At 34.6% G+C, this 14,024-nt stretch overlaps 1 protein-coding gene across 1 annotated transcript; it reads right to left on the minus strand.

The window, feature by feature from the left end:
• Positions 1-8,331: 8,331 nt before the first annotated feature.
• On the minus strand, positions 8,332-10,541 carry LOC143541132 (organelle RRM domain-containing protein 2, mitochondrial-like). The gene is made up of 3 exons (XM_077034031.1): positions 10,371-10,541; positions 9,275-9,343; positions 8,332-8,755 (listed from the first exon to the last, which is right to left on the minus strand). The coding sequence occupies exons 1-3, from the start codon at positions 10,486-10,488 to the stop codon at positions 8,505-8,507; spliced, it is 438 nt and encodes a 145-aa protein (XP_076890146.1). The 5' UTR covers positions 10,489-10,541; the 3' UTR covers positions 8,332-8,504.
• Positions 10,542-14,024: the final 3,483 nt, after the last annotated feature.

Genomic DNA, 14,024 nt, shown 5'->3' on the forward strand with positions numbered 1-14,024 from the left:
ACAAAAGTGACCCGAAATTGACGAATGTCACACGACTTTTCATGTATCAAATCTTAAGAAGTGCTTAGCCGAGGGTAATTTCCATATACCTCTCGACGAAGTACATGTCGATGAGTCGATGATCATGGTTGAACGACCCGTTGAGATCATGGATCGCAGCGAGAAGAAAACCAAGCGTAGTCGTATTCGATTAGTCAAAGTTCGATGGGAATCACGGCGTGACGCGGAGTTCACTTGGGAACGAGAAGACACAATGAAGGAGAAGTATCCACACTTTGCATCATCATCGTCATCTTAATTTCGGGACGAAATTTCCTAAAGTAGGGGATACTGTGACATTCGTCAATTTCGGGTCTCGTTTGTATTCGTTTTTGTATTCGTTTATCATGTAAACCGACCCATTTTGTAAACCAAAGCTTATAATATAATCAAAATGATGGATTTTATGTTACAATATTGTTTTACATTTGCTGGGTCTTGAAAACATTCTTTTTGGTCCTTAAAACTCCTTAAAACTCCTTAAACCAAACTTTGGGGACTATTATTGCCATTTACCAAAAACTTGTTTGACCATTTCAACCATCACATGCATCTTTACCCTATTTGTATGAACCATACTCTTACCATTATAAAAGCAAGACTCCATACACCATTTTGGTTGTTCATCTTCTCCAAAATCTCTCTCAAATCCAAGTATTCATCTTCAACATTTTGTTATTTTGATTTCTTAATGTCAACTAACTATAGTCTTTCATTTTAACTTGTTCATCTAATATTACTAACACTTGAATATGGTGGTACAACATATATATAATACACACCCCTTGTTTCCTTTATTAGTTACTTCACCGACTCCGGTTGGTTAAGTTTCGAATGTCATAAGGCAAGGCTTCATGGAGGAATTCGTGTTCTTGATATATATATACACACACATAACTTATTATACATATCACTTATGACTAACTTCTAACCCTTTTAGTTTGTTCATCTTATTTACAAGTTCCATGGTGTGAGTTTGTATAAGAATAACCTCGGTTTAACCGAAACTAGTCAAAACCGGAAACCAAACTTTTGTTTACTAGTTTTGTTAAAATAGTTGTTTAAACATGTTTATTGCTGGATTTGAGTTTCAAAAATCATTTTTACAAGTTCTTTGATATTAAGCATATGGAATCCATCTATGAACTCGTTGGGAGATGGAAACCGAACTAAACCGAAACTTTTGCTTAAAAGACTTGTAGTTAACCTTTTAGTTGTATAATTTAAGTTTTCTTCATTTATAAACCAATATACAAGTTCTATGATATTTGGGCATGTAGAAACCATATATGAACTATTTGTGAGATGGAGACCGAACCAAACCGAACTATACCGACTTTTACTCGCTTAAGACACACAAGTGTGTTTTTAGCTATCAAGACTTGTATATTTCTTTAAAAATAGTTTGCAAACTGATTTTAATTATTTTCTTAAGTACTTGGAATTGTTGGATCCAACTTGATCTCATCACATAGTTTGGACCGACAAAACCGAACGCTCGCTTAACGTGCGTTGTTAGTTCTAAACAATAGATCTACATACTTGGTTAAGTGTTAGTATATTTTAATGAGTTATCTCATAACAATTAATATGTTGGAAAGTTGACTTTGGGTTTGACCATTTGTCAAGACCCGAATCAACAACCCGAACACTCGTTAAAAACCCGTTTTAGTATCTTTGTCCCAAAGGAACTTGCATTTTAGCATTTTTCCCACCTTATTACTTAACATTGGTTAAGTAAATATTAAGGTTAGATACTTTAACCCGGTTTCGAGCAAACTTACATTTTTAAAGGATTGTTATTATAAATTCTTAAATAGTTACATTTTAAACCTTGAACTTTAATTGTTTACTTTTTGCAACAATTATTTTATTTAAAGATCTTTAAGACAACAATTCTAAATCCAAAATTTTATTGTCATTTAGGCCTTGCTCGTTAAACTTCATCCATCCGGTTATTCATCTTTTACCGATCAAGTTTTATACTTGAACGTGAGTAACTTCATACCCCGTTTTCTATCTTTTATTTTGGGGGTGACATTTCATACTTATTCAAATCAAATGCTTTATACTTGAGTCTTAAACCACAAACGTTGTTGTATACTTTACTTGAATAATTGCTCGATTTGGTGTTCTATACTTGAATAATTTATCCAAGTTTATAGCTATTATTTGTGGTTTTGTATACTAGTTTTGTGGCTTTTCATACTATATATCTATTGTTCAAACTTATGAATTGCTCACCAACCTTTGTGTTGACAACTTTATTTTATGAAATGTTACAGGTTTGCATCTAGGTTGATTATGGAGTTCGGTGAAGAAAATGACACAAATACCGTTAGGATATTAGCAAAAATGAACAATATTTGATTTGCTATATTTTGCTATATTTTGTTGTATTTGACTTATGAATAGGTTATGTGACATTTTCGATGTTGTGAAATGAAATGAGTTTGTTAAATATTGTCGCTTTAAATAGTGTCATGCGCTTATGGGCAATCGTTACACCTCGGCATGTTCCGCCGCCTTTGGTCGGGGTGTGACAGATTGGTATCAGAGCCAGGACAATTAAGATAGGTGGTTAGACGTAACGACCTAGAATTGTTATGCTTAGGGTCCTATACGTGTGTTCATACGTGTTTACTCTATTTTATTGTTCATATCGCATGTTTATTTATGAACTTGTTTAAAATTCACCAATATCCTAAATGTTCACATACACACACTTTCATAGTATTTCCAAGGTATCATTACCTTAAAACGCAAAAGGTAGATTTTTATTGTGTTTTATGGATTACAAGATTAACTTGGATCCCGTTGTTTCAAATCCCTTAAAGGTTGCGTTTATATCGGGTTTGTAGCCATCATAGAAAACGAGACATTATAAAATGACCATTTGACAAAAAGATTCCAAGGATCGAAGGTGATTTACTTACCTGGGATGGTTGAGTTATAATGCTCGTTTTCTAGGCCATAAACCGTGTTATAAATGTTAATTCTTTAAGTAGTCGAATGCGAGTATTCCGGTCGCCATCTTAATTTTTCGGTGTTAAAACAATAGGGCTACGGTGATTTCGTGGACTAGTGTTTTGGCATGACGTTAGATCTCGATTTATTGTGTTATCATTGTTATTAGAGTCTAAAACATGAAAAAGTCGCGGTGGTTACGTGCACATGTTTGGACTCCAACGTGGTGTTTTATAAAAACTTTTATTTAGTGTTGGAATATCAAGTCATGGTGATTTCATGCGCGATTCTTCCGACACTATAAATCTCAAAATCTCAAATTTTCAAGCCTTAACTATCTCAAAAAAAAATCATTTACGTTTTCTTTACGGTTTTGTTATTTATAAACAAAGTTTTATAATTTATCTAACACTAACATCTTCTCCATACTAACTCTAGGATTCACAAATCAAAAATTGAAATCTCATTTTATTTTATACACCTTTATATTCATTTCCTTTTATCCAAAACTTATCCCATTTTCTTTATAAATGTTAGCATGCCTCCGCTAAGACGCCAACCGCGATATTACTCCACCCGACGTATGGCCGCTCTCGTCGCCAAGCAAATGGCCGCGGTGATTCCCGAACTTATGACCCAAATACAAGCAAACCAACCCGCACCCGTTGTTGCACCTATTGAACCCAAACCCGCATCTTACCTTCTTAAACAATTTACCAGTGCCAACCCGTCCGAATTCTTTGAACCAACTGTGCGACTACCTTGTTGCAATGGTTCGAATATGTGGAGAATGTGTTTTTACACAACGAATGCCCCGAAGCGAAAAAGACAAACTTCGCTTCAAGCATGTTTAGGGGAACCGCCCTAACATGGTGGGGGTAGTGTCATGCACATCCAAGGTACAGTGAGAACCAATTTGTTGTTATGATTAGGTTTATTTTTATAGGTGTTTGCTGTTATATTTTGTTCGTATTTGCTAATTTTTGATTATGAGACGTTATAAGTATTTACTGATTTATATTTTGTTGTTGTTATTAGATTTTTCCTTTTGCTGTTATAAGTATTTGTTGGTATATGTTGTTATTATTTTGTTCTTGATTTTGATTCTTTTATTGTAATTTTTAGGTTTTTTTCTTTGTTATTATCAAATAATGTTTATGTAGATTGGTATTGTTTCTTACGTTCTCATTTTATTTATAAATTTGTATTATTTTCTATATTCTCATGTTAAGATTAAAATGTACATGAACCTTCCTATAAGATTATAATAAAAAGGGTCAAATTGTCACATGGGATTGTATCTAAGTGAGTTTGTATTCATTGGTAACTAGTTGGGAATGCTTTAAAAGTGTTTTAGAGGGCTAATGGATAGATGTTGGCGTAGGTTACGCCATGTCTTGTGTAGCTTATGCCACTCACCAAAACGGAACATAGGTTTAGCATAATGGGCAGAATTAACCTGACAAGCCATATGGCGTAGGCTACGCCAAGATCAGTGTAATTTACAGTACCGGACTTAAATTATTTTTTTTAGAATATTCAAATGATTAATTGTTATACCCTAGTAGCCTAACTAATTTATGTGCATGTTGCATTGTGAACGTATGTAAAGCCAGTGCATTAATCATGCTTGGTCAAGTTCTCAAATCGAGTTATCTTTTCGTTTGAGTTTTTTAGGTCATAAAACATGAATACTTGATTATTTTAGAACTTGTTTATAAACTTTGATGAAATTTTCTTTTCTTTATATATTTTTGAAACTTGTGATCAAGTATAACTAAAATTTTACTGATAATTATATTTTATTTAAAATACAAGTTTTTTTAAATTTGGGTGTATCATAAGTGAAGTTTCACGTGGTAATTAAATATGGGAGTGATCTCAACAAACAACTTAAAAAAATTATTTTCATATTTCAGAAAAAAAAAGGATTTGGTGGAATAAATTCAATATATTTCTTTTAAATAGTCATTTTTCTCACCAGTAAATGTGAGTTTCTTCCTAAGGATGATGGAATAAAGATGATCGAGTGGATCAGTGACTCGTAATGATTCGAATTAGCCGCTTAAAATATAGTCATTTTTAATTAATACATAAAAAAATGAAATATGAACCCGAGATAAATAACTGTTTAATTAATAACGTCAATGGTAAAGAAAGGGGTTGGTTGAATAGTCAGTTTTAATAGATTAATTACAAAACAAATATATAAAAATTCACCCCAACCTTCTTTTTTCTCTTAAAATGACTGTTTACCGACATCATATTTACAAATATGGAAAGTCCGAAGTTGAATTTTGGCGGACTTAAACTGAACGCATCGTCAACTACAAATTATACTTAATGCATCGTTAACCACAAATTAATACTTAACGCTTCGTCAACCATACGTATTGCAACCACACATCGTTATCTGATTGGTTTATTAACTCATCGACAATATTCCCTAACACATCGCCGATGATGAGATACGTAAGAGACAAAGCTAGAAACTTGAATTAGAATGGATAAACTTATAATCTTATTATATTCATGGGATATTTTAAGAATTTTTCTTTTTATTGACCTTGACACAATGCTGTAGATGCAGTTATATGTGACTAAAGAGTACGATATTTTTTTAACTGGCCATATTTTGATGATCTTTCTAATCATTATTATAAATAAGAAAATTGGTTTTTATTGGTCCAAACTATTGTCCTTTGGTCATTACTGGTCTCAACTAACGAATTGGTCACTAATGGTCCCAACTTTTAATGTATTTGTTCCTAACGATCCGCGGCTAACCGAATCCTAACGCCGTTAACTTCAGGTCGCCGGAAAAAAATTTTGGCTGGGAAAGTCAATTTTTTTGCTAGAAAACACCACCTGAACACCGCAACCACCACCAATTGACTCACCGCCAACCAACCACCATCACTTAAGCACCATCAACTAATTCTGACGATGGTTCTAAGATTCCGACGACCTCAATAATTTGGGGTTTTACTAGAAAAAAAGGTTCCTAAATGTACGATACAAAGTTACCATGATGTTTGGGACAAAATTGTTGAGTTTTCGATATAAAATGCGTGCTTTTCGGCCAAAAACGTTTTTCCGGCGACTTGAAACCAGCGACGTTAGAATTTTATTAGTCGTAGACCGTTAGGAACAAATTCATTAAAAGTTGGGACCGTCAACAGCTAATTCGTTAGTTGGGTCCGATAGTGACCAAAAGACGATAGTTGGGACCAATAAAAACTAATTTTTCTTATAAATATAATATGGACAGGCCAACACATTTGATACATGTAGAATTAAATGTCAATGGCCTTAGATTAGGTTCAAAATATTGAAATATTAAACTTAAACGTATAAACGTCAATGGCTTTTGTTAGAAGGAAATGTGGTGTTGATGGTGGTAATTAATAAAAATCAGTGTAAATAATTTTGGTAAATAAGAAAAGGAAAAAAAGAAAAGAAAACGGACCTTCCTCTAATTAGTCAATCAACACTCACTCGGATCGCCAGCATGTCACCATCTTCCCTTAATCAAACCCAATCCAAGGGCCACAAACTCCACCAATCAAAACCCACCAATTCTCTGAAATGTTTTTTTTAATGAAATTTGGGTTGTAATAAAGATGAATTTTTCTTTATTTATTTATATATAGTATTTTTTTTAATGAAATTTGGGTTTTTTTAAAGATGATTTTTTGTTTATTTATTTATTTATTTATATATTAATTTTAATGAAATTTGGGTGTTTTTTTTATTTATGAGTTTTGTGTTTTCTTTTTGATGAAATTTTGTTTTTTTTGAATTTGAAATTAGGTATTGGAATTGGCGGGAAATGCAGCAAGGGATAATAAGAAAAATAGGATTAATCCAAGGCACGTGCTTTTGGCTGTGAGGAATGATGAGGAGCTTGGGAAGCTTTTGGCTAGTGTGACGATTGCTCAAGGTGGTGTTCTTCCGCATATTCATTCGGTTCTGTTGCCAAAGAAGACGGCTGCAAAGGAAGCTGTGAAATCGCCAGCGAAGGCGGGGAAGTCCCCAAAGAAGGCATAGGGTTGTTTTTATGTTTTGTGTAGTTAAGGAATATGGATATAGTTTGGTTATTGTTTTAGTGGTATTTTGGATGATGTGATGGATTTTGGCATGGGTTTTAGGTTTGTTAAGAGCAAATTATTATGAAATGAAATGGCAATTTCTTAATTGTTTATGGTTTCATAAACAATAGGTTTATTGGCCTATATAAATGAAGAATTGTAGTCCTTAATTCCAATTAATCACACCATTTTAATGAAATTGTGATAATGTGATTGAAAAATCTTGTTCAAAAACACCTACAAAATTTTTATGAAAGCAAAAGTAAAGCCGTTGGGTATTGGAACCTCCGTTTTGATTGCAGAGGGAGAAAGGGGCAACCGGAATATCAACATCAATGGAGGAAAGCTTCAAAAGATCACACCATTTAACCTTCTGTGTGGTTAAAATTGCAATGACGATGACTAATAACCTTAAAACTTATCTAAAAAGTCGAGTTGAAATGCCAAATACTAAAATACTTTTGAAAATTATATTTTGAAGGGTTGTGTTAAGCGTATCTCATTCTATCGTTCTTGTTGTGTCCCCACCTTTGTTAAACTGGTCATATTATCTCTTTATTTTTGCTCATATAGGTGTGTTGATCATATATGGTGTTTCTCACTTTTTATTAATTGTTATTAATTTTGTATCTTTTTGGTGTTCCTCCGTGGCTCCGTCTATGTCATGATCTCTCTTTACTTTTGCACATAGGGGCGTGTTTATCATATACGAGGCACATTTCTCACTTTTGTTTATTGGTAATCTTAAGTTTTGACGTCTTATAAAGTATTTAATTTAATAAAATAATAGTTTTATAGTATGACATGTATCATTTAATACTATACATGTCTCAGCTAATTCTATACATGACATCCACCCCAAATGTTTCGAGAAAACTATCAAGTTCAAGTTTTTTCGTTTGCCATCCTAGCTTGCAACACTGTGAGCAGAATACACCAAGAATATCAGGTAGTTGTACAGCCGAAGGAACACGTGCACTCGAAAACACACCACACAAACACATTGCTAGATGAGACACATACGTCTCCATAACCAATATTCGGTACACAAACATTTGGATGTTAAAACAATTAATCAAAATAGTAAAATCAACTTGATTATTATACTATGTAGATGGTTTAATATCAGAAGTCAGCAGGAACAGAAGCAGATATCATATACTCACCAAATTAAAGCTGAACTCAACAATTGATGCAAATAGCCGATACAGAATAAGGACACGCCAAAATCACCAATTTATTATCCAAACATTTAAGCCAGCATAAAGTTCTATATAGCCATTAAATTAATATTCCATATAATGTAACATCATGGTAAGTGTCAAGACACATAACTCGACTACCCAATTCGAATGAAAAATGATAAGAACCAAATCAAAATAAACGATTTCAAGAATAAATAAGCTGTTAATTGCCACACCAACCGATAGTCTTGTTCGTTTTGAACCCGAAGTCAGAAGACTGTTGTGATTCAGGTTGAGGAGGAGGAGGAGGAGGTCTATACTCTTTTGGCTTTGCGGGATCAACAAAAATAACCCATCCGTCTAAGAACTTCGCGTTCATTCCTTCACGGGCCTTTTCAGCTTCTTCTATTGATGCATATGTCACAAATGCAAACCCCTTTGATCTTTGAGTGGCTCTGTCCATGATAACTTTTGCTGCAAAGTTAAGAAAGTGAGGACTATTGTGTTTAAGAAAATGAACATAACTCACACAATACAGAAAATATGAACATACTTTTTTATTTGTCCACAGCATTAGCTAATGTAGTTATGAAAATAACACCTCATCATTAAAAAATAGTTTTTTTGTTTTACTTGGATTATTCGGTAGCATGTTGACCAGTTAACATGCACGTGTTGGTAAATCTAAAGATGTGCCACTTAAACCGACACACCAACATCTCAGTCAGTCATCACGCTACTAAACAATCAATGTGAAACAGAAATTCATCTTTTAATGACCCTTGTGGTATTTTCAAGAGTACACTGGCTACTGGCAAAAAAATGGAAAAAAATATTTTATTTTATGTAGCCAATTAATGCACATTGGCTACTGGTATTTTCAAGAGTACATTGGCTACTGGCAGAAATTCATCTTTTAATGACCCTCTTATGGCATGATTATGTGTTACTGTAAACTATGAAATTGCAAAAAAGTAAACAATATTTATTTACCCTCAACAAGCTGGCCGAAAGGAGCAAATGCCTCTCTAAGCTTTTCATCAGTAGTGTTTCTATTCAGACCTGCAAATGATATTCAGAAATAGCATCAAACATCTTAATGCCATGTTACAATCCAATGATAATTAAAAAAGTTTTAAAATAACATTTATGACCAAAAGGTAATTGTGGATGTTATGTAATAATAATCCTAATTGCTAGCATTCATACCAATTTTAAGTGAAGAACCGTGAGTCCATGACACACAAGCAATTATATAGCTACTACTTACAATCTGCACCATTAGAGGTGTAAACGAGCCAAGCCGAGCTCGACTAGGCTCGCTCAAGCTCGGCTCGTTTAACATGCAAGGAGCTTAAGCTCAAGCTCTGCTTGTTTCGAGCTATATTTCTACATCTCAACTTGTGAGTTGTTCTTCAAACTCGAGCTCTGCTAGTTTAACATACAGAGACCTTAAGCTCAAGCTCGGCTCGTTTCGAGCTCTATTTCTATACCTCGACTTGTGAGTAGTTGTTCAAACTCAAGCTCGGCTCGTTTAACTCACAAAGACCCTAAGCTCAAGTTCGGCCATACAGAGACCTTAAGCTCATGCTCGGCTCGTTTCGAGCTCTATTTCTATATCTCGACCTGTGAGTAGTTTTTCAAATTCAAGCTCGTCTAGTTTAACATACAGAGACCTTAAGCTCAAGGTCGGATCGTTTCAAACCCTATTACTATATCTCGACTTGTGAGTAGTTTTTTAAACTCGAGCTCGGCTCGTTTTACACACAGAGACCTTAAGCTCAAGCTCGGCTTGTTTCGAGTTCTATCTCTATAGCTCGAGTTGTGAGTAGTTTTTAAAACCAAGGCTCGGCTCGTTTAACACAAAGAGACCTTAAGCTCAGGCTCTGCTCGTTTCAAGCTCTACTTCTAAAGCTCGAACCCAATCTCGTTTATTAAACAAACTTATTTTCTTCGGGTTCGAGCTCGTTTAAGCTCGGCTCATTTCAAGCTTTTTTGCGAGCCGATCTCGAGTCGAGTACCTCGTGAATATTTCAATTGTTACATAAAATATACATACATACATACATACATACATATACATACATACCGCTGATGAAGAGTTTTGGGGCAGTTAGAGTTGAGCTGAATCGAATTGAAGCAAATGGAGAGGTGATAATTGAAGATGATCCGTTAAGAACACGACGGAAAGCCGACGAGAATGCCATTTGGTTGGATTGAAGAACAAAGTGGCGGTTGATTATTAGGGTTTATTGGTAAAGAAGACGGACTACAGCACTTTTTTTCACAGGAAAGATTTTGGATATGAAAATGAGTCGGTTATTATATGTATGGTTTGCGTTTATTTGGTTACACAAGTTAAAAGTCATCGTATCGGAATATACTCTTTTTTGCTTGTTTGGGGGAAAACCCTCATCTAACATCAATCTAGAAACAGTCGTTTAATACACGATAATGCGATGAGATAAAAACATATTCGGTTCAAGAAAAACTAGTGAAAGCCACCAATTCATCTAGTCTTCCATCATTACCCTGGTACGTCTGAAACTAAATGTTGGGGACAGAAATCAAACTTTTGTCACATAAAACATCAAATCTCTCCATTACCATTGTATACTTATTATTATTTGTAAAATATACATATTATAATTGTTTGTTTAAGTGACGGTAATATATTGTTTGTAAAAATGTTACCATTACCAAAGCCTTTCTCTACCGTAATCAACTAAGTTAAATTATTATTCTTTTAAGTTAAATTATTTATGTTCCATATACGTGGTGTTTTTACATCAAAATTTTGACATGTCAACTCTTTTAAAATTATAATTACAAAGGTTAGAAAACATAAAATGTATGCATTCAACCCAACAACCCATTTATGAATCGCTTGATCCGTTTAAAAGTTTATTACAACATGTTTATAACCCGTCAACCCATTTATATAAACCTATTTTGACAACCATGTTAAATAAGTCATATCGGGTTGCACGGCCTTAAATATATGTACGCCTCTCTAGACATTGGCGGACCTGCACCAAAGGTGTAGGCATTAGTCAACCCCTTTAATTTTTTAAAGGTATATATATATGTATGTTGAAATCCCAATCGACCGTTAAAAATTTTTGACACTGACCATCTTCCGACCCTATGAATTTTTTTACTGGTTCCGCCATAATTACCGCACTAAAACACATGATTTATCTTGGTGGTGTACATCAACCCATAACATACCTTAATTACACATCTAACAAAACAATGAAAAAGTAGAGATCACTAGTAAAAAATATAGTAATCTTTTCACTAAGGTTTTCATTATCATTTCCCCTTAATTATTGTCACATAAAACACTTTTGAAAATTGAAACCAGAGAAAAATAACATCCTTTATTAAATTTAAATACTAATACACCTCACTCACACTTAGGCATGTTCAAAACGGTTTGGGACTAGGAACCGGAACCGGTTCCTAACGCGGTTCCTATATTCAAAACCCCCTTTTAAACCGGTTTCAGGCTCGAACCGGTTAGGGAACCGAACCGGTTCTCCCACCCTCGGACCCCTAACCTATCTAACCGGTTCTTACCGGTTCCTGACCCGGTTCCTGTACCGTAACCGGTTCCAACCGGTTACAGTGTAAAATTTTTTATTTTTTTTTTTGTTTTTCGTTTGCGATTTGGATTCTAAACTACGATTCGTATTTGTATAACATGAAAAATAAAAAAAACAATTAACATAAAAATAAACAATTAACTGATGAAGAAAAGACAACTACTGAAGATGTTTGCCACTGAAGACAACTACTGAAGGTTGCCACTGATGACAAGTTGACAACTACTGAAGGTTGCCACTGATGATAACTACTGAAGGTTGCCACTGATGACAACTACTGAAGGTTGCCACTGATCACAACTACTGAAGACTGCCACTGATGAGGAATACTCATCAGTGGGAAAGCTGCCACTGATGAGTATTCCTCATCAGTGGGAACAGTCATTAGTTGAATCAGTGGGAAAGCTGCCACTGATGACAACTACTGAAGGTTGCCACTGATGAGGAATACTCATCAGTGGGAACATTAAACTTATAAATATAAAGTTGTGACATATTATTTCTAGAAAAGCCTTCTTGTTCGTCGTAATTATTGAGCGGCGACTTCTTCCTCGGAATTACTTGTAGAAATGCCTTATTGTTCGTCGTGCACTCGAACATCAAGTGGTGTTTCATCTTCGAGAGTGGTTACATGTTGAATACGATCGATTGAGTCCAAGTGATCCTTTAAGCAAATGCACATCTCCACCGACTCCGAATTTAGTCTTGTTCTTCTCACCGATATTACCCTGCCACTAAGAGAAAAAGCGGATTCCGAAGCTACCGTAGAAGCTTGGACGGTTAGTAAATCACAGGCCATGGTGGCAAGAATCGGAAACTCGGTTTTCTTTACCTTCCACCAAGCCAAAACATCAAAAGTGCCATATTCCTCTTCGGATAAACCGGTAGAGTAATCATTTGCACTATACCTTCTTAGTTCGCTTGAAGGGGTGTTACCCCTTTGTTTTTTAGCCGTTACGTTGCGAACGGTGTTCATAAGGCTAATCATGGGATCTCGTACTCTGGTAGCACTTGAACTTGATGAAGACCCCTCGGCATAGGCATGTGTATGTTTGACCCATATTTATTTAAATAAAAGTCATACATAAATTTAAAATTCAAGTTAAAATCATTTTTTGCCTCTGTTGAAAAGTTTGGGTCAACTTCATGCATATCTAAGGCTGAAAAAATTTCGTCTATCACACATTCAACCCCCGTAACATTTAACATTGGGTTTAAAGCGGCGGCGCAAGTAAAAACCGGTGGCAATTCAAGAAAGTATTTTTTAAATTTAAACTTCATTGGTAATATGATGTTTGAAAACATTGGACTTTTATTTTCAAATTCTTTAAGATTGTTAACGATTAAAAATAACTCCGAAAGAACCAAGGGACTTGTCGGATAATACGTTCCCGATAGTTTCGTAGTTGATGTTTTAAAAACTTCAAGAAAAGTCGATAAGTCATTGATAATTTCCCATTTCTCATTTGAAAAGGGGATTGCCAAATCATTCTCGGCAAGACTAGAATGAAACATTTGTAAAGTTTCTCTTTGTTTCAAAGCACTTTGAAACATTATGCAAGTGGAATTCCATCGATGAGGTACATCCCAATTAGCTCCCAAAGCTTTTCTTCCCGTATCTTTACAAAATTTTCTATATTCCATTTGTCTTTTTTTACTTTTCTTAAAAACTTCATGTATCATTAGTCTAAAATCGTTTATAACCGATGTAACCTCATCCGAAGCAAGTCCGTCTTGCACGATTAAATTAATGATATGTGCAACACACCTTGAATGAAAAAATACACCATTGCAAATCGGCGTATATTTTAATTTTAATTTATCAACCGCCGATGTATTTATTCGACGCGTTATCAAATGCCATTGAAAATATTTTTTTTCTAGTTTATAAGTTTTTATAACATAATCTAAAATTTCAAACAAATTATCTCCCGTATGTGGATACTCAAAGAGTTCGAAAGCAATGGTGCGTTTCATCATTTCCCACGATGACGGGTCTACCCAATGAGCGGTGACACAAAGATAAGATTCGGGTAGACCATGTGGAGCCGACCAAACATCACTAGTTAAGTTTATTCCCGTATTTATATTTTCAAAATATGCAATTAGTACCTCTTTGGCCTTCTTCCACAATT

The sequence above is a fragment of the Bidens hawaiensis genome, unplaced genomic scaffold, assembly GCF_021521415.1.
Source record: "Bidens hawaiensis isolate Kalapana, Puna unplaced genomic scaffold, B.hawaiensis_p1.1 tig00012472_1, whole genome shotgun sequence".
Lineage (NCBI taxonomy): Eukaryota > Viridiplantae > Streptophyta > Magnoliopsida > Asterales > Asteraceae > Bidens > Bidens hawaiensis.

Coding starts and splice junctions, on each gene's coding strand:
- LOC143541132 (XM_077034031.1), bottom strand. CDS start 10,488: ATGGCATTCTCGTCGGCTTTCCGTCGTGTTCTTAACGGATCATCTTCA. Junction 9,344..10,370: donor CCCAAAACTCTTCATCAGCG/GTATGTATGTAT, acceptor TATCATTTGCAG/GTCTGAATAGAAACACTACT. Junction 8,756..9,274: donor TTTCGGCCAGCTTGTTGAGG/GTAAATAAATAT, acceptor TTAACTTTGCAG/CAAAAGTTATCATGGACAGA.